At 35.8% G+C, this 22,183-nt stretch overlaps 1 protein-coding gene across 4 annotated transcripts in view; it reads left to right on the top strand.

Moving 5' to 3' along the window:
• Fur2 (furin-like protease 2) overlaps positions 1 to 22,183 on the top strand; it is an 899,016-nt gene that overhangs the window by 659,627 nt on the left and 217,206 nt on the right. For all 4 annotated transcript variants that reach the window (XM_067783582.1, XM_067783583.1, XM_067783580.1 and 1 more), the window contains exon 3: positions 18,839 to 20,220. In XM_067783582.1, the coding sequence (XP_067639683.1) occupies positions 19,111 to 20,220 (1,110 nt within the window). In that variant the 5' untranslated portion in view covers positions 18,839 to 19,110. The remainder of the gene's footprint in view (positions 1 to 18,838; positions 20,221 to 22,183) is intronic.

Raw genomic sequence — 22,183 nt, 5'->3', positions numbered from 1 at the left:
AAAGTGGGTGGTTGTGGATCGGTAAGAAGGTTAGGGCGGGTCGATTTGTATGGACGAAAGTTAACCGATATCGATAGTATTTGGGTATGCGTAGTGGAACTTTTTTTCCTGAGCCCAAATCCTATCGAAAAATCGATGGCGTGATATCAGTTAATATATCGACCCACCCTAATGAAGGTATGACCCGTACCAATTTTATGAAAAAATAATTCCCAAATATTTGTAAAGCCGTTACCAAAGCTTCACGTTGATATCGCTACTGGAAGTATTTTTTGCCACCATCTCCATATAAGGCCGACCAGTGTGCACTGGTTCATTTCTTCATCACCAGCAGCGTTGACAGATTGACGACGCCGTCGTTATTTTGACGATTTTCAATTAGAATGACGCTTGAACGATTTTGTAATGAAAAATGATGATTTAAGCCTGCCTTCTATGTAAGATATATTTTAAATATTCAAACACCAAGAAACTACATATATTTAAAATGTAGAGACAAGCTTTATTGGGCATTGTGTACCTTATACTAAAAATATGCCAGCTTTTGCTGCAGACGAAGCCAATGACATTTTTCATATAGATGCGTTTAACACAAGCATCGCCACAATCAACCAAGATGTTGCGTTTGTAAATATGAAGGAACTTCAGACGTCGCAATTGAAGTTCATTACGCCTTGCCCATTCACATTCAAAATTTCGCGAAGCACAGTTATAAACATTCTCCCTATACAACAAATCTACCTGCTAACATATTTTGTGTCGTGATCGATTGTTATATTGCAGTTTTTAATTGCGAAAAATGTTAGAAAATTTACCAACCAGTGGGAAAAATAATTTCACTTGCAAAGTGTGCCAACACCCTTAGCCAAAGCAATGGTCAAATTTTTCTTCTTATGGTTTGCTTGTAACAAAATTTGGGAAATGGCTACTTTTCATTATCAGATGGCGCCAGAGTCGCTCATTCTACCGTTCTCCATAAAAATACGTGCAATCTACTCATAATGCATAAGCTTGAGTTAAACTCATCTGTATGAAAAACTGCTTATGTGTCGGAGCTGTAACTTAATTACTTTTAAATGTATATGTCATTCTTTGACACCTCGCTCTTCGTATGCCTGCTTAAAGCTACCCAGCAGTGTAGAAACATTGGTGCGCAATGTGTATAATTACGTCTCCAATAGTTCTCAGAGAAGTACCTACTCAATTGAAAAATATAATTGCGCTATTGAATTTGCAGCCAAAAAAGATGCTACATCCATGTCAAACTCGCTGGCTATCCTTAGAGGTAGTAGTATATAGAGTATTAGAACTTTATGAGCCATTAAAAATGTTTTTTAACTTCGCTGTTAATGTTGACAAAATAGACAGTGCAAAAACCATTCTTGGTAACTTGCTTGATATGAATGAAATTTAGTTCACCATTCAGAAGTATATCCTTCAAAATATTAATAAAGTTAATGAAATTTTCCAGAGTGAGGGACTTTAAGTACATAATATGTATTCATAAAAACTTTATTTAAGTATATTGTATAATTTTGTAAAGCCAGAATGTATTACATTAGACAACATAGAAATTATAGATTATAAAAACAACTAAACGATATTGCAAAGTGATCAGATTTATATAGGAGTTTATGCGATGGATAAGCTTATCACCTCTAACATTTTCGAGCAAGAAGAAGTCAAATTTAAAAAGATTCTATTATTTTTTTATATTGAACTGATTGATCAAATTAGAAAGAGTTTTGATTTTAACAATTTTGTTCTACAAAACTTAAGCTTCGTGGATCCTAAAGAAGTTACTGGAAAAAAAGTTGAGTCTTGCAACATTTTTCGCACACAATCGACCAGAAAATTGTGCAGGATATTGATAGCGAGCATAGGGAATTAAAGTGTTTAGAATTAAAGAATTTATTGTGAAGACATTTCTAAAGTTCCTCCAGAAGTTTTTTGGAAAACTATTTCTACTATCTAAATAGCTGACTCTACTTACGCCTTTTCTAATTTATGTGCATTCGTTGCAGATCTAATATGCTTGCCACACTCGTCAGCGAATGTAGAACGGATTTTTTCTAAAATAAATATAAACAAAACAAAAATCAGAAAATGTCTGGAAACTGATACATTACAAGGAAAATTGCTAGCCCAAGATGATTTAAAATTGAATGACTTTTTCTGTCATAATATTGAACCGAAAATAAATATGCTAAAAAAAAATTAACGCGAAAATGTATAACTTAACTAACTAGAATAATATAGGAGCTTATGCGAGGTTCGATTCGAGCTCAAAGAAAAAAAAATTAATTGTTAAAATTACTGAAAACAAGTACCTTTTGTATGTAATACAAAATTTATCTTTTAAGAGGTTTTTGTTATTTATAAAATAAAACGAAATGATAATAATCAAAAACAATTTTCAGAAAAGCGCTTTTAAAGTTAATATTGTTGAATGAAATCCGGCGATCCAATTTTGGTTTCCGGCGAATACAATCATACGTCCCCTGGTAATAACCCAACTTCGTTCTAACTCAACTTTGGTTGTTATTGGTTCTCGCCATAGATATGACGATTTTTGACGATTTTTTGGGCGTCGTCTGATGACTTGGAAAAAAAAATATATGGCAACGCTGATCAACAGGTTAAATTGAACGATCAAAATATATTTTTTTTAGAAGTTTTGTTTTGGCAAACAGCGATGCACATCTGATGCGCACAAAAATCTGATTATCATCAACCTCTAACTAATCCAACACAACCGCTTGATTTTACCACTCCCACCATCGCGAGCGCTTTCACATTTGTCAACACGCGCTGATTGCTGCTCCTGGTTCTGTTCGCTGCTTATTATATGTAGTTTCGTAGACCCGACATTGCACCAATAACGCCGCTCAAATTAGTATTGCTGCAGCAAGACGACTTGGCAAATGTAAATTTTCATCAACTTGCCAGCAAAGCGTTAATGGAGAATACAATGAGTGGCTTAGGGGTGGTTGGAGAGAAGAGCGGCATTGTGATGGAATTGGTTCAATAAATGGCAACGGCAAAAATCCAATTCAATTAGCATGTCCTCACATGTATATATATCATACATACATACATACAATGGTAGCCAAATAACAGATTTACTTATACAAAAATACTTGTTTACATTGTACAACACAGACAGTAAGGCATAGAAATTAAAATTAGCACGAATGGAGGAGTCAACTTACCTACATACAATCTTTGGCGGCAGTCTGACTTCAGGACTTTTATATGAAATCGATTTTGTACTCAAATAGTAAGCATTCACATACTTATGTACATAAACTTGGGCAAATACACACATTAGAACATACATGTGTGTATAAATATACATATGTATGTGATAAGCAGTGGATTTAGTAATTAAAGAGAAAGTTTTGACGGAAAATTTATATCTTTTCCACTCTGAGCAAAGTTTAAGTTTAATAAATTTTCAGAGAACTTCCTTGCTTTAGTTTGTGTGTATGATTACTTCAAACTTTACATAAATAGACAAAATATTTAAAGAATTCGTTATCGAAAAAGATATAAAGTTATACTATATACGCCCATTTGGAAGCTCTGAGATGCATTTAACGGTTAACCAGAAAAAGAGTTCCAAAAATTAAAAATTACCTTTTTTGAGACATATGTTTATTTTTAAATTTTCGGGTCTATCTCACTGAAAACTCTTATTTTGCGACCAAAATAGAGTTCAGGTGTGGTAAATTTCTCGACATGTCTGTTAGAACTCACACAATATAAACATAACTGTTCTATGTCCAGTCTATAAATGTATCCTTCAAACTGTATCGCGGAACCAGCCTTCTTAGTATCGCATATAAGCGTCGATCAAGCACATTGGAGCCTATCCGTACGGCTTTAGACCAGGTAAATCTACTATGCGCCAAGTCTTGGAAACAACTCAGGAAATATAAATTGACGCATGTAACCTCTTCGTCGATTTAAAGTCGTTTTCTACCTAACGAAAAGGAGGTGCCTATAAGCCGCTTTGGCTGAACTCAGTTTCTCGCAAAACTTAAACAAAACGAGGTATCAGGCAGGGTGACCCCCTATCATAGGAATTCTTTTATTGGATGTTAGAGAAAATAATACAAGCTGCATGACTATAAAAACTCGCAATTACTGGCGTACACTGACGACATTCGAATCATCGGCCTTAACAAAACTACTCAGAACTAGAAAAAGAATCGAAAAAGATGGGTTCGGTGGTTAATGCCGACAAGGCCTGCTTTCTCCAAGCAAAGAGTTAGCGCATTTTCCCATTTGGAACTAGCCTAAAATTCTGGCTAAATGCAATTTCTTGAAAGAATATTCGCACCTTATTGGCGTAAATTTATCTACTTTTAAGTTCACCAGACCATTGTCTCAGATGAGCCCCCCGCACCTTTCATAGCTCAAGCGTATATGAAGCAGGGATGCACCTTAACGTTAAGCTAATCGTTTATCAAAAAATTTCCACCGTTTCCGTTGAAACACTTCGAAATATTATCGATAAAGAAATTATCAAGATAAATTGTATCTCGTTTTTAACCGAAACGAAAAGCTTTCGTTAACGTTAAAAACGTTAACGAAAACGTGATACTTTATGTTTGAATTGTGCTGGCAATGCTATAGCCATGGTGAAGCCGTAAGGTGGCAACAACGAGCGCACATACACACACAAACTCTATGTAATTTGTTTGTGTAATTCGTTGGTGGTAATGTCAAAAATACTCTGAGAAATGTTCGTACTGTCAAAATTCATGAGAAAAGTTGCAATCAGCTTGGATAATGCTTTCACCTTTAATGACTCCGCCATCAATCAGCTTTGCCAGCATAGTTTCAAATTAATAATCAACATAAACGATTTGATTTCGTTTTGATATGGCAGAAAACGAAACGAAATCATTTCGTTAATTTGACGATCTTAACGTTAATAAACGAAACGAAATGACTTCGTTTCGTTTATTAACGTTGATTATCGTAACGAAATGATATCGTTTCGTTGGTTAAGCATGCCTGATATGAAGTTAACATCTGCAATAAACTCTGGCTCATAGTAAGTTGCCGCGCAGTGGATTGAGTTTAAGCTAATAAGAAAGTCATAGAAGAGGAAGCTTACAATATTCACCATTATCTTAATGGCAGCGCTAAAATAATACCGAGTCTATTCAAACTTTATATATCAAGCTTTCAAGACAGTTGACTTTCTATGTAGGGTGGTCTGAATACATACATTGTTTTCTTTCTTGTTAAAAAATCTAGTCCAGTTACGTTACGACTTACGGCTTGGTTCTGACCACCCAGGCACCGTACACTCCAAAAGTTGATGCAGTTTAATGCATTCTTTTTTCGAAGATATCCAGATCGTAATCGCTTATTTACCTTTCACACAGCGTATCTTGCCAGCAAGTTTCGTACCTTTTAACCAGTCCTTCCTGTTTGTGGCACCGAGACATTACTCATTGTACTAACTTTTCTTTGACGTACATCCACATTACTTGCATCGTTGACACAATAACCTTATTCAGCCCAAGTGAGCACCTCACGAGCGTGGTAGTTCAATCTTATTTTTAGGTAGAAACCTGGTCGCTTCGTCCGCCTATTTGCAGATAGTACCCGTTGTATAAATACTGCTTTCAATTGCCAATCAATTCAAGTGTGTACTCTTTTTAAAAAACAATATCACCTCTATGGTACTCATGCCCGACGTCTGACACCTCTGTTGATACACATGAGTATACCTCCAAAATGTGGATGACAAGAACTAAAATTTTATAGATTTGCTAAATGAATATTATGTTCAATAAAAAATTTTAGTGTGATCATTGCTCCTTTTATATGAACATAATAAAACGCCATCAAATATCCTGCAAATATCCTATTCAAAGACAGTTAAAGAGAGCCAGAGGCAATGTTACATATACAGCATCTCTAAGCATATAACAATAAAGACAACAATAAAAAAAAAACAAAGAAGAATAAACATATAAAAAACAAGTGTGCTGTCGGCAGATATTATTACCGTTAGCGTCATAATAGTAAACAACAACAGGTGTATTTAGTTGTTGGCTGAGGTGGATAACAAGAATGGAAGATGCTTGCTAAAAGGAGGTTAAGCTGGTATTGCCAAGTTGGTGTTTTTGCATTAAAGTGTAGAATAAATGTATGTAATAGCAGAAAGGTAGGAAATAAAGAAGAAGAGTTTATCATACAGCCGTCGAAGTATACTTAAGACTAATAACACGTATTCTGTGTTTTTAAACTTTTTTAATAAAAATGAGCAAAAATCGAATACTCATAAAGAAACAGATCAAATGTATGACAAACTGTTTGAAACGCAGAACGAAATAAGCTCACATCGAAACAGTTCAAATATCGCACCTCAAGTTATTCCAGACATTACCCCATTATTCATAAAAAATTAATTATAATTAGAAATTTGTAGGGAAATGTCATTTTCGAAAACTTTATTAACCTTTTTTTATTTTTTTTCAATAGGGCAGTTCGCGTAATCATAATTATATATAAATCCAAAAATGTAAAGTCATACACAATCTGTACTACAATATCGTTTAAGGATTTTTTCACCTTTTTAAGATTGGGGAGACAAATTTTCAAGAATCAGTTGTATCCAAAGTGCTCTTAAACGAGGAGAAATTGGTACAATTCTGTCCATATATAAGACACTTCGATTTTGTGGGGCCTTTCCTAAAGAATAGCTCAAATCTTGAACAACATGAGCCCATACCATTTCGAGGAAGCAAGACAACTTGCCCAATATCATTTTTATTAATGGTCAGTATTTTATCTCTAATATCGAAATAGAGAAATTTTCCGCTCGAAGGCTACCAACAACAACCCTAGTAGCGCGGTAATTGTTAAATTTTACTGCCCACGAGAAGTTTGTATGTATGTATTTATTTGAAAATTTGTTCCTAGCACAACAATTTTGACAAATTATTTAACAGTGCTAGTCATGAATAGCATGAGCTATAAAAATTGAACATTTATAATAATAAATTAGATTAATCAAATTAAATTAAATATAGCGGACAATAGTGAAATATTTATGTATGTAAATGTAAATCTTAAAACTAAAGAAAAGTAGTTAATAAATATTAAAAGACAGCAGTAGTGATGATATCCTTTGGCTGGTTATAGATTGAATAGTATTTAACAAATAAAGAAAGACACAGAGAAAGGAAAAGGACTTAGAAATGAACATTTTAACAACAACAATTTGAGATCCAGATTAAGAGTCGTTAAAAAATGATGTTAGCTCTTTTCTGAAGTGCAGAGCATTACTTAAGAGTCGAAGACTAGTAGGTAGCGAGTTCCAAAGACGTATTGCAGTAACAAAGAATTGGCGCTCAGAGGTTAGCGAGCGGTATCTGATGTGCTTAAGAAGAAGCACCGATCTTGATGATTGCAGAAAAATAAGCTTACGATATAGATAGTCAGGTTCCTTCGTGTGTATCAATTTATGGAGGAAGGACAGTGTTTTGACTTTTAAAAGATTTTCGAAAGAAATGTTTAGCAACCTTTCAGCATGTTGAGATACGTGGTCAAATCTTTTCAACCCATAAACATATCTAGCAATGTTGTTGTAAACAACATTTAGTTTGTTCTTGCACAGATAGTCACAGTTTGAGTAAATCACACAACCATGGAGTAGCGTAGGTATTAAGTACGCTTTAGCCAGAAGTAGTCTTATGTGCAAAGGCGTGAAATACTGTGTTAACCATAGTGTACGAAGCATTCCATACACTTTCCCAACCTTTCTAAAAATATGGTCTTTCCATGTCAATGTTTTGTTAAAAATTACACCTAAGTTATTCGCCGTATCTACGTATTCTATAACGGAATTGTCGAACACTACATTCTCTAAATCATTAGTGGGAAAAGACCTTCTATGAATAACAATACATTTTGACTTATTCGGGTATATACATAAGCCATTCATAGCAGCCCATGAAAATATTTGATTCAAATCGTGGTTTAAGTTACTTATGCACAAGCTAGTTTGATCACGAGGACAGCACGTAAATAACTGCACATCATCAGCGTAGATATGAACATTACAATACTTAAGGACATCGGGTAAGTCATTGATGTACAGAACAAATAACAGAGGACCCAGGATAGAGCCTTGAGGGACGCCTCTTAAGACATGAAGGAAGTCAGACTTTTCACCATCTATACATACTGCTTGAGTCCTATCGCCAAGATATGATCTTATAAGGGCAACTGCATGACCAGAGAAGTTAAATAGGTTTTCCAGCTTCCTACAGAGCAGAGTGTGGTCTACAGAATCGAAAGCTTTGGAGTGGTCAAGAAGTGTTAAGAAGGCAATGTAACTTTCATCCACTCGCTCACGAATTTCTTCTGTCACAGATAATAGTGCCGTTGTACAGCTCCGCTTTGACCTGAAACCGGACTGACTATCTGACAGGAGCTTGTATTCATGTACATATGATACGATTTGCCCATGTAGAATACGTTCAACGACCTTAGAGAGGAAAGGGAGTATGGCTATTGGTCGATACTCATTATTTTGTTTACGGATTGGAATAACTTTTGCAGCTTTCCAGTATATTGGGAAGACACCGGTCGTCAAAATTGAGTTGACCAAGTAAGTAATGTGGGGAAGGATTTTGGGAAGAATGACTTTTAAAAACTTTGAAGATATACCATCAAGCCCCATTGCGTTAGACTTCACAGAAAGTATGGCTTGGACAACATCACAATTATCGACACAAACAAACTCGAAAGGGCTAGTGTCAACATTAACACGCACGGAGTAGTTATCAATACACACATTGTCGGCTGAGTTTGGTAGTCTTACAAAAGTATTATTTAATTCGTTGATGTCGACATCAGGGGGATGAGACAGGTCACTTTTGGGCTTACCAATTCCTATTTGTTTGATTTTGTTCCACTTTTCCGTTGTATTCAAAGCAGAACTAAACTTATACTTAAAATAATTTGCCTTGGCCAGCCTTATGGCTTTGTTTGCAATAAGCCGAGCTGTTTTAAAGCAGCTATGCGCTTCGACTGTTTTGTACCTTTTCCACCGTGAGTAGGCTTGGTTACGAAGGTGGATAAGGTGTTTTAATGTAGCATTGAACCAAGGGCTATTCTTGTATTTAGGTGTTTTTATTTTTAGTGGAACGTGATCATCGAACAACTTATTTATATTATCCTGCAGAAACTTTGTCTGGTCATCAACCGATGTTAACGTACGAATCAAGCTCCATTCAACCGACTCAACGGACTCAGCAAGGGAATAATAATCTATACTTCTGTAATCGCGATACGCGAACGAACTTGGCCTACATGATATTTGGAAGTTGTAGTTTGGGAATATCAGGTCGTGTTTTGAGAAGCAGGAGGCGGATAGTTGCGTATAGTGAATCATTTTATGAAGATCATTGACAAAAAATAAATCTAATAGAGAAGAGTTAGTATTTGTGAAATGCGTTGGTATAGCACAGTTTGTGGGAAAAAGTCCCAGAGATTCCATGCTTTGTTTTAAAGTGGCATCCACCAGTAGGTTACTATTAAAATTTCCAGCGATGATAATATTGTCATAGTCTAATAGTAACGATTGAAGAAATTCAATAAACGCGGAAAAATCTACTAGTCGATTCGGTCTATATGCACAGCCGATAAGAAGCCTACTATTATTATCAGAAAACATATGAACAAACACATATTCCACAGGATCACCTGGACTAGAACAACAACACAATTTACAGGACACACTACTTTTTACATATATCGCAACACCACCACCATGACCACTTCTATCAACTCTGAAAAGTTGGTAGCCATTTATCTTCACCATATCATTTCTATGAAACGAAGAAAACCATGTTTCTGAAACACATATGACATCAATATCGGAGCCTTCTGACAGAAACCTCAACTCGTCAAGCTTTTTATAAAGGCTTTGCGCATTGATGTGAATAACTTTCAGCCCGTTGGCTTTTTTGCTGACTATGCGCAACAAAGTAGATAGACAGTCTTTGGAACTCGGGGACTCATTATCGGAGACCAACATTATAAAAATAATTAAGTGAATGATTTACACTGAATTTGGCTAACAACATAATTAATGATTTTGTGATGTTGTAGGTGGAGAAAAAGACAGAGAAGGAATAGATTAGAAGAGAGCAAAGAGAAATATTTATTAGCAGGGGGCTGTTAGTTAAGCCTTTGGTGGCCCTCCAGGGCGTTGTTCGCAACCGGCGTGACGTCTTCACGAAAGGAAGTATTGTTTTCCAGGTCGAGACTCTCGAGAAAACTCAGGCTGGGGACTGCTTCGGGTCGGTCGCCGAATTTTCGCTTTATATAAGTTATAAGTTTAAATGGTGTAAAGATGGATTATGTTAGGTATGTTTTTGAGTCCTCCGCTGTTGATATTATTTGTGTGTCGGAATCTTGGTTTCTTTACAGTGTTAGCGATTTTCACTTTAACACTTTAACATAACTTCCTTCTTATCCGTAACGACCGTATTGGTAAAAGAGGTGGAGGAGTTGTGACATATGGTAAGAGCACCATTAATATGAGACTCATATGTGAGTCATCTAATGAGGGTGTGGGGTTTCTAATTGTTGAACTCTCAGATCGTTTTAACATAGTTCTTGTTGCATGTGCGTATAATCCGAATAGGTCTATTTGTTTAAATACATTCTTCGAAAGGTTATCTCCGTTGCTTCTTGATTGTGAAAATATTATCATTTGTGGAGACTTTAATATAAATCTTCTCGTACCTGACCCTGCATGTACTTTGTTCTATGATCAAGTTGCAAGCTCTGGTCTTTCTATTGTTAATACCCTGGTACCAACCAGGTATTGTAATAATTGTAGTCCTAGTCTTCTTGACTATTTTGCTGTCTCGGACGCCTCATCTGTATTGACTTTTGACCAAATTTCGTTTATTTCGGGCCATTATTTAATTTTTTGCACATCAGATATTCATTTCAACCACTCAAAAGTTGAAAAATCTTTTACGTATCGAGACTATCGTTCGATTGATCTAAATGCTCTGTATTCAGAAATGGACAGTATTGACTGGCAGCGTTGTTGATATTACCAAAGTGTTAATAAAAAACTTTAACTCTTAAATAATGTGCTTTTGGCAGCTTATAATACTCACGTCCCAATACGCAGCAGGAAAACTAGTGTATGTCCGTGGTTCAACTCCAATGTCAAGGAAGCAATAAGGGCTCGAACGAAGGCTTATAAACACTGGAAAAGAGACCGTTTAGAACGTAATTGGAACCTATTCCGAGCCGCCAGAAAGGTCAACTTTGACCATTAGAAAGGAAAAGCAACGGTATTTTGAGATCAGACTAGAGCCTTCACTTCCCTCAGGTGCGCTGTGGCGTAATATTCGAAGCTTACTAATAAGTTGCAAGGATAAAACCAAATGCAAGTTAAATGCTGAAAGTTTGAACGATGCCGTCTAATAGTTCCTTAAAGTTTAATCCATATCCTTCATTTTACTATTCGGGAGATGCTTTTGAATTCTCAACGGTATCAGAATACGATGTTATTAGATGGATTAGAAACATAAGATCGAACGCAGTTGGTAAAGATGGCATACCCATTCACTTTATAAAATTGGTTTTGCCTTATATCATTAGCTCTCTTGCACACATTATTAATCACAGTGTTACGACTTCTTGTTTCCCTAATTCGTGGAAAATAGCCTCTGTGTACCCTATTGCGAAAATAAGCTTGCCTGTTCTCCTGGCGATTTTCGCCCAATCAGTGTTCTTCCCGTTATGTCAAAAGTGTTTGAGTCTTTGATGGCTGAGCAAATCTCAGCTCACATATCTTGCAAAATACTTATTTCCCCTGACCAATCTGGGTTTAGAGCGGGACATGGATGCTCAACCGCCATGGTTAAAATATTTGACAATTTTCAAATAGCTTATGACAAAAGTAAAATATCCCTACTTCGTTTACTTGACTTCTCTAAGGCATTCGATTCGGTTGATCACACAATACTCTGCTATAAGCTCGCATATTATTTCGGGTTTGGTAAGGCTGCTATATCTCTTATGGACAGATACTTAACGGACAGATGTCAGCGAGTCAAGACTGGTACAGTAGTTTCAAGGTTAAAAACTATAACATGTGGTGTCCCTCAAGGATCTATTTTAGGTCCACTTTTATTTGCCTTATTCATAAATGATATATTTTTAGCCTGTCGGCATGTTAACATGCATGTGTATACTGACGATATTCAGCGTTATTTATCCGGTCACTTTGGCAGTATCTCCGAAGTAACGGATAAGTTGAACGAGGACTTTCTATCTATTTCCAGATGGGCTACACTAAACGGCCTTCGTCTTAACTCCAAAAAGTCGTATGTTTTACCATTTTATAGAAAGAAAATGTGTCTCGCTAGCATTCCTTATGTTAATCTCAACAACAACTCTCTTCAGATCGTCGAAAAAATAACCAACCTTGGGTTTGTAATTAAAATCACTCTGAGCAGCGTAGATCATATCAACTCAGCTGTGGGTAAAGTATACGTGACCTTACGTAACCTAAGGCAATCATCGCAGTTTACTCCGATACATGTTAGGTGGATGCTTGCCGCCAACTAATATTGCCTATAATTACCTACTCTGAGTTGGTATATAGCAAGCCCGACTCCCGGTCTGCTCAAAAAATTGATATGGTGTTCAAACAAATTACTCGTAATGTTTATGGAATACGCAAGTTTGATCACATATCTACCTGGAGATAATCGCTATTGGAATGTGATATCATTGATTATCTAAAAGCAAGAAACCGTATTTTTCTCTTCCGATTAATGAGTGCTAAGACTCCAAAGTATCTTTATGAAAGGCTTATCTTTCCAAGATCAGAACGTTCTTATGACCTTATTGTACCACAATTTAACTTTAAAAACTCTACGAGAATGTTTTTCATCAATGCTATACGAATTTGGAATTTAATTACTGCTACTATAAGAAGCAAATTGAACAAAGGTAACTTCAAGAATGTCTCATATAAATACTTTTCTTAGAATTTGAACCACCTAGTGTGATTGTTCAGAATATTTACATTTATATTTATATTGTAATGAATTTACTGCAAATCCTCTTATTTGCAACTCTCTGCTAAGTTCGAATCACTAAACTGTTGAATAAATAACTCCAATATTGAATAATGGAAAAATCGCCTTTATTAAAGTACTTCACAATAACACTTATACTTTGCAACTAGCTGGCTTAATAACCAAACTGACTGATAGCTTAAATGAAACTGATCTATTGCCCGACAGATAGCGTGCTTAACTGAAAACTCCATAGCGCCTCTACCGGTGATGCTTTTATACTCTATGATTTCCTCGTGGCATCTTCTAGGCGCTTCCAGAATTTACTTAGTTATAAATTTCTCAGCTACAACTACAGATGTATAATTTTTATAGCTTCTCTCATACCTCATGCGCTTTCATGTGTCAGCGAGACTTCCCCAATTACAATTGCACACCTTTAGGAGCATTTCAGATAAGATATCTGCATATGCTTGTGCGTTGCTCTCAGCTGCGTGTACCTACATATGTGAAGACATAATGATTGATTCGTTTATGTAGATACATAATGATTGATCTATGGATGTGCATGCAAGGCGCTGCTTAGCATCGGCAGCACCCCTTAGTTTTGCTAATCTTCGTAACAATATTTAAATCTTTCACAAACCAATATTTTATTTAATAAATTGTTTACATTACGTTTTATAAGCTAACTTAGTATAGACGATGTTTTATATTTTGTATGTTGTACTATAAAATATTCGCATCTTACTGTACTAATGCTTGCCAACTATAAATAAATAAATAAATAAAAATGAGTCGCTGAATGTGTTACTTTGATGTACTAAGATGGTTCTTATGGAGAGAAAAAATATTTCCATGAAAGTGAACCAGTGGGACTGGGACTGGGACCGGGATTGGGACTGGGACTAGTACCGAGACTGGGGATGGAAGTGGGAATTCAACTTGGGCCGGAACTGTAACTGAAACTTAAATTGGGACAGGGAATAAGGGATGGATAAGATTAAGAGTTACCAAATAGAAGAGGGAAGAAGAAAGGGAATGATAGAGATAGAAGATAGAGTGATAGGGATAGGTCGAGCGTAAAAGAAGTGAGGTAAAAGACCGATAGAGAGAAAAAGAGGCAGAGAATGGTAGAGTGAATACAAAGATAAGGTAGATGGTGAGAGGTAAGAAGAGTAAGAGGTAGATTTTTTTTAAAAATTATGCATACTGACCAAAGCTAAGGCAAAAAACGTCTGCCGAGTCTGCTAGTTTCATATAAACGAAAATAAAATATGTGCCATAGCTTTTTTGTTGAAATCTGGCATGAAAATATGCGGTCTTTCTCGATTTTGATCTAGAAACGGTTGTTCTGCAAAATTCAATGCAACAGTAATGGCTTATGATTTATGGTTGGAAAACTTTTAGGTTTTTCTTCATTTAATGTGGGCGGTGCCACACCCATTTTCCAAAATTTTACAAAGTTTTAATTTATTTTCAAATTTTGGACTTTGCTGCACCGAGGTGAAATATCAGTGTAAGTTATTTATATACCGCAAGAGTGTTGAATTTTTTGGTGCCATTCGACTTTTTTTAAGTGGGTGTGGTCGCCAACCGATTGTGTTCATTAAGCTAATTTAGAATGACAGCTTACAACGCTTTAAATTTTCTTCCTTTAAATGTGAGCGGGGCCATGCCAATTCTTTGGTAGTGAAATATAGCATCAACTTTTTTAAATTTTGATATTTTTTTTAAGGGGGCGCGGTCACCAACCAGTTCCCTTTACTCGCACAAAGGGTATATATGTATAATAGTAAGGATTATCTGTATGCCGAATATACACATGATAACTTCAATGGCTTTTGATTTACGACTTGGAAAACTTTACAATTTTCTTCTTAAAAATGTAGGCAGTGCTATGCCCATTTTTTCAAAATTTCTGTTTTTAGTCATAAAGTTCACCACCATATCAAGTTTAGTTGTTATATCTATCTTAATTTTACGAAATTTCGATACCGTTTATTTTTTTTAATGTAGGCGTAGTCGCAAACCGATTTCGTAAAATTTCATATAGTGAATGTATGTATAATAGTTAGAACAACTTCAGTGACCAGTGGGACTGGGACTGATATCTCCAACGGCTAAGTATAATTTTGAATTTTTTTCTTAACTTACACGGCCCATTTTCCAAAAATTTTCCAAATTTCTATTTCCAACGATAAATTCAACCCACATATCAAATTTAATCGGTTTTCGGAATTTTGATAATGAATAAAAGCATATTTCTCATTCCTTTAAATTCTCGATATCGATAAAATGGGCGTGGTTATTTCGTCTATTTTCAATACAGATTTATTCTGTACCCCAATAAGCCGGTATACCCAATTTCAAAGTTTTTTTCGGTGCTGATAATCTTGATAGATGAAAGTCTATATATATCTCGATTCCCTAATGCACAACACCCAATACTTTAATTTAATTACCTTGTACCATTCTGTGCAAATACATACATGTAAGGCGCGATAATCTCCGAAGAGATCTAAGACCGAGCTTCTCTCTCAATTTGCGTCGTGCTCCTCTTGATTTTCACTACAAATTGGCCGGACGGGACCTACATATTTAATGCCGACTCCGATCGGCATCTGCTAGGCAGATGAGTTTTCACTGAGAGCTTTTCATGGCAGAAATACACTCGGAGTGCTTGCCAAACACTGCCGAGGGGCGACCCCGCTTAGAAAAATTTTCTTCTAATTGAAAAACCTTATTTCTAAAATTTTGTTGTTGCTTTGCCCGGGGTGTGAACCCAGGGCTTATCGTGTGGTAGGCTGAGCATGCTACCATCACACCACGGTGGCCGCCAAAATGTGCAAATACACGTTGGGTAGAAAAAGCCATGAGCACGAAGTACACGTGAAGTTCGATGTGAAATATACAGGCGTACGTCTAGAAAACTAATGTTTCTAAGTTAGCTAGAGCTAGAGCAGGGGATTTGGTTTTGGGCTTTTTGAGCACAGCTTCATCGGTTTCTTATAGGCAGCAACAGATAGTGAAAAGTTATTGTGTTTATTATCGATAGCGAAATATTACCGACAGGTTTAGGTTGAACTGGCCGGTCCATGATGACCTCACATGGACTAAATGAGTCCGTAGTGTTTACCGTCGTGTTTGGTTTCGGCTTTTTTTATATTGAATTTTTATCGATAGCTGTTCAAAACAATCCGTTGAGTTGTTTATAACCCGATGATTTTTCGATATCAAATGGAATGAGTTTTTTACATCAAGTAGATAAGATTATATACATATTTGATAATTTTTCGATTATATGTGATAAACTATCGACACATTTTAATAAATCGATAATGTTTGTTAGAAAATGTATACATTTTCGATAACGTATCGCTAATTTCGATTAATATACATTTTTCTTCAAATCAAATGAAAATTTGTGCAAATCAAATAAAATGTATTGCTAAAAACTAACTATGATGTATCGTTCTTAACTTTATTTCAACGGCTGTAACGCTTTCTCTGAACGAAGCTCTGCTTCAAAAAAAAAAGCAGGTTAACATTATAATCATGGCGATTCAACGTTGCTTACGCTCACATACTTAGTAGTTGTTTGTTTTTTGTTTACTCGTTTTAGTGGCTTGTTGTCGCTTTAGTTTTCCTAGTTAATCAACCGTTCATTTAAGTGTTTTCTTAACAGTTAAAAAGGCTGTAAGGAGAGATGAGTTGCTAGTCGAGAGGTGGCTGCTTGCCATACATTTAACGTACAAGCTACTTCTGGCATTGTGTGTTAAGTATTTAATACCTAATCTGTTCTATTCACGCTTAAGCTCTTATGCATAGGCATACATTAATTGTTTGTAAAAGTTTTCTATGCAGTTGTGTGTGTGTGCACGTTACACGACATTAACTTTTCTAACAAATGCCAAGTCATTAGCCTCTTTAGTATTTGTCGCAACAACGTCCCCATGTCTTGGCTGTAAATGTTTTTAAAATTGACTTTTAAAACTTAAATTAATGTTACTCATACGCAGTGGTGTACCGGATTAGTGACACACAAGCGGATTTAGAAACTTTCGCTTCGCTTGGCAGGCAGACTATAATGATATAGAAAACTTCATTGGAATGGAAAAGAATTGCAATTGCAAGGGGTTCATGTATCTTTATTTGTTTCAAATTAATATATAGAAGAAAACAGGTTGACCTAGTTTCATTTCGAAAGTACTGAAGTAAATACGAGGTTAAATACTCTGATTTTAATGTAACCATAAGTAACTTTAACCGGCAAGTTTTTTGATCTTATATCGCATGCTGATCGGTAGGATTGATTCTTTTCAGGGGCAAAAAGGTAAGGAGCCTACTAGTTTAATTAAGTTTTTACGGCCAGGACAATTTTAGAGTTAGACGTGTTGAAATAAATATGCGATTTCCTGTTTTATTAATTGACACGAATTTGAAATGAAAAATTTGGAAAGAGTTTCGGAAAAGCTAACCTTTTCAAATTGGTTTACATTTTAGTTCGAAAACCTATGTTTAAAGAAATTACCCTCAGTATCTGACCAATTAGTTCTGTGATGTTTGGCAAGATGAAAAATTAGCGGAAAACTGAAACTGCTTCAGAAAAGCTGAGCATTGGCACAGGCCTCGTGGTCATGAGGTTAACTGACCTTATTTCCGTTGACCTTATGACCATTAAATTATTGCACTGTCATCGGTCCTTTATACGTGTGCAAAGTTTCGATTAAATTTATAGCCACTTGAAGTGGTCATAAGGTCAATTGAATTTTTTGAGCTTATGTCGACCCGCCAATAAGTTATTGCACTGTCATCGGTCCTCTATACGTTTGCAAAGTTTCAATTAACCTTTTGGCCATTCTAAATAAGGTCAATTGATCTTAAGTCCGTTGACCTTATACCACTTCATCATAAAATTTTTGCATTGCTATTGGTCCTTGATACGTGCGCAAAGTTTCAATTAAACGTATTGCCAGGTTAGCTGACTTTATGTCCCTTGAGCTTATGTCACCGCACCATCAAATTATTGCACTGTCAAGGTTGTTAATACATGCGGAAAGTTTGGAAAGAGTTTCGGAAAGGCTAACCTTTTCAGATTGTTGTGTTATAAAAACTATGTTTAAAGAAATCACGCTCAGTAGCTGACCAATTGGCTCTGTGATGTTTGCCAAATTCAGAAATTAGCGGAAAATAAAACTGCTTCAGAAAAGCTGAGCATTGGTACAGGCCTAGTGTTCATGACATTAACTGACCTATGAATATGTCACCCCACCATTAAATTGATACGTGTGCAAAGAGTCAATTAACCTTGTGGCCACTTGCATCGTCATCGGTCCTTGATACGTGTGCAAAGTTTCAGTTTAACTTATGGCCATTCTAAATGCGGTCAATTGACCTTAAGTCCGTTGACCTGATACCACTTCATTATCAAATTACTGCATTGCCATCGGCCCTTTATACGTCCCAAAGTTTCCATAAAAGGTATGGCCATTTAAAGTGGTCATAAGTTCAACTGACTTTATGTCCCTTTACTGTCAAAGTTGTTAATACATGCGCAAAGTTTCAAATTGAATTGAAAATTCTGAAAGTTGGTGAAAACTATGCTCAAAAATGTCGTTACATACCTACATACTTACATCCATAAATACATACATACACACATACATACAACTCAAGCTAGTAAAAGCCAGGTAAAAATATCCAAAATTGTATGTAATTAAAAAATATTTTATTTTATTCTTTTCCAGCTGAACGCATTACAATTGATGACCAAAAAATGTTTTCCAACACAGGATAGCACTCTCCATACACCAGCAACAACAAATCTAAAACATTGCATGTAATTAATTTTTCAAAATTTCTTCAGCGAAAAAACTACGTACGCATGTGACAGCAACATAAACAACAACTAACTAAAACTAAGACGGATGCATATTACAACAACAGTAATTAATAACTGTACATACGCAGTCATACAGCAACATACCTTTACCAACAACAAATCCCCAAACTGAGGCTTATGTCAAAGGCAACTATGCATTTGACGCACCACAACAACAAGGGTGATGAATGCGACTATTCAATATCATCAATAAAAGCGACAACAACCACAGAACCAACTGTTGGTACAATAGCGAACGCTTGCCACACAAGTTGCACACAACGAAACGATGAGAAACAATGGACAACCCAACAAAAACAACAAAAGGAACAAACGCACTGTGGGAGTTGGCAACGAAATTGCAAAGTCAATTGTTGCTACAGCTCAGTGGCAAAGCAACAAAACAATATCAAACAACAACAACCGCGCGTATGTTGCATGTTGCAACCAAAAGTGCCAATCGAATACCAATTGACATCAAAAGCAACAACAAAAGCAAAAAGAACAAATATAACCAAAAATGCCTGCAAAATATTGGCCACATTTTTACAGTTTAGCAACCTTTTTACATATACATTAGTTGTTGTAGTATTTTTAAGTAGCTATCATGTAGCAAGTGTAGGTGCCACTAACGGTAATGTCATCGTTGGCAACAACAACAACAATAACAACCATGCGCCAATTATTCAAAATGTAAATACGAGTAGCAACGATTCAACTAACAGTAATTATCGTGATATAGTAAAAAAAACTAGCACAACGTTGGGTGCCTATCAATATGATGTTAATAATATTAACAAAAACAGCAGTATAAGCAATAAAAATGAAAACATCAACAACAAGAACACTTCTACTGCATTCAACATTATTTTAAGTGATTATAATGAAGCCATCGTTAGCGTAGTGGCCGAGGGTATTTTGAATGCCGCCAATAGCAACAACATAAAAACCACACCTCCCACCAATGACGAAAACATCAAAAGCGGTAGTAGCAACAATAGTGCTAGTAGTAGTAGTGGTGATGATAACAATGACAAAATGACTAAATCAATAATAACTGCACAAGAAACAAATACAACAATAGCTCTTTTAGACCAATTTCACAATGATCTATTGGATAGTTTGCGTGGCACGCATAGCTTGCCACAACTGCCAATGTACACCAATGACTTTGCGGTACATATACCAACGGGCAGAAAAGTGGCTGATATAATTGCCGATAAATACGGATTCGTTAATAAGGGCCAGGTGAGTAGTATAAAGGCTAATAAAGAGTGTTAGCATTAACTTGTATGAAAATATACATAAATCTAAGTGTGTGCGTTGTTGGAAGACGTCAAATGTGCTGCAAAATTATGAAAATTCTGACGATCACAACTATTTCTGGTATTCACAAAGCTTTTCTAAATTACTTGTAGACACACCCAAGTTCCTTTAAAAATTTTTCTAGCTGGACCATGTGGCGCTCTAGGCACCCTTTTGATGCTTTTGGAACCAATGAGTGATCATGCATATAAAATTACTGTAAAATTAGCTTGCTCTTACTCGAACCATTTTGTTGATTCAATAAATTTATGGAGCAGGAAACCACCCAGAGTTAGGGCCTGATATTTTCTAGGACTGGACTTCGCAGAGGAAAAATGTGACAGTTTCTTCACAACTTTCTTCTCCTCCATATTTCGTTGCAGTGTACTTCCATTAACTATTTCTGCATGCAGGCCAAAGGTTAGTGTCTTTTATTTACACGCTGTAGATGTACCGACACTGTCTCAGTGATGTCTAACGATGCACGGTCCTTTGCCAGTTTATCCACTTGTTCAGCGTCGTCTATACTCCTGTCGTGGGTATCATACAACCTGACCGCTGTGTTTGCTGCATTGCGCAGCACCTTCTTACAGCATTCAACGGCCTTGGAGGACATAAGTGGTGAATACAACGTCATGAGCGTTGCTTGGATGTCTGAAAATATGTATAAATCTCGACCAAATTTAGTAAATCCTCTGTTGGTCTCCTTTTTTTCTATGTGGTAGACGACATCGCTGAACCATTGTATAACTGTGTGAACTTGGCTCAGCTGAGTCAAAAAATATATACTTTTATTTGAACCACCTTAACAAACATATATACATCACTCATAAGTTTTTAAAGAGATTTTTAATTAAAGTACTAAGTAATAAAGTTATTCAATCGTGTGCACTTACAGAAATTTAGTTTCATCTGGAGTATTTTACAAATATATTTTGTGTTTATACAAACGTATATACATATGTATGTGTGTACATAAACATCTTTAAATGAAGAATTTATCCAAAATTTAATATATACATACATAAATATTTCATTTAGTACTACTTGTATACGCCTGGTTGTCATAAATTCGATATTTTATTCAACTAATGACTCCCACGTGTGCTTTATATTATATGACTTATATAAGGATACTTTAATAAACATATGTATTTATACAGATATATCTACGTACTATGTATAGATAATATAGCATAATCGCGTAAATCAGCAGGTGGTATATATTTAAGAAGAACAAATGCTAGGTTAGGTTGAACTGGCTGGTCCGTGAGATCCCTACATAGACTGAATGAGTTCAGGCGTTTGCTCAGTTACCAAAATGAAAAACCTTATCAGAAACTAGTACATATGTTCCAAAAAATTTTACGTCCTCTTTGCAAATACAAGAAGCTTTCTAAGACCCAAGCTACTTGCTGCTTCTAGATCTGATAGCTGTGCCACTCCTAGTAACTGGAGTCTTAGCGCATCGATGTTACATACACAAATTTCTTCTTTGACGATGTTTTAGATCTCTAATTTTTTTCTTATCTTTCCTGGAACTGTTGCAAGGACCAGTCTTTTCAAAACATAGTAGTTAATGCTGGAATTTACTTGCAATTTTATACAGGGGTTCCTCTTAAGCAAGCTTAAAAACCGAAAACCTTTCCCACTGGCAAGTGGTCCAGAGGCTAACCTGTTGTAAAAAATCGTATTTTAGGTGCGATTTGCTTGAAATTTGGTACAGGGCTTCCTCTTTGACCATCCTTTTATTTGAGAAATATTTATTTCAGGCAGTTTTTCAAAAAAGCTAGTCTTATATGAACCAGTTCAGAAAATTATAGCTGTGCTGATTTTGTTTAGTTCCGTAGATGGTTTGTAAATGGGTTTTAGTTCCATATCTATATATATAAAAGAAAGTCGTTTT

The sequence above is a fragment of the Eurosta solidaginis genome, chromosome 4, assembly GCF_040869045.1.
Source record: "Eurosta solidaginis isolate ZX-2024a chromosome 4, ASM4086904v1, whole genome shotgun sequence".
Lineage (NCBI taxonomy): Eukaryota > Metazoa > Arthropoda > Insecta > Diptera > Tephritidae > Eurosta > Eurosta solidaginis.
Note: the sequence above shows the minus strand (reverse complement) of the source record. Positions and strands in the feature narration are given on the sequence as shown.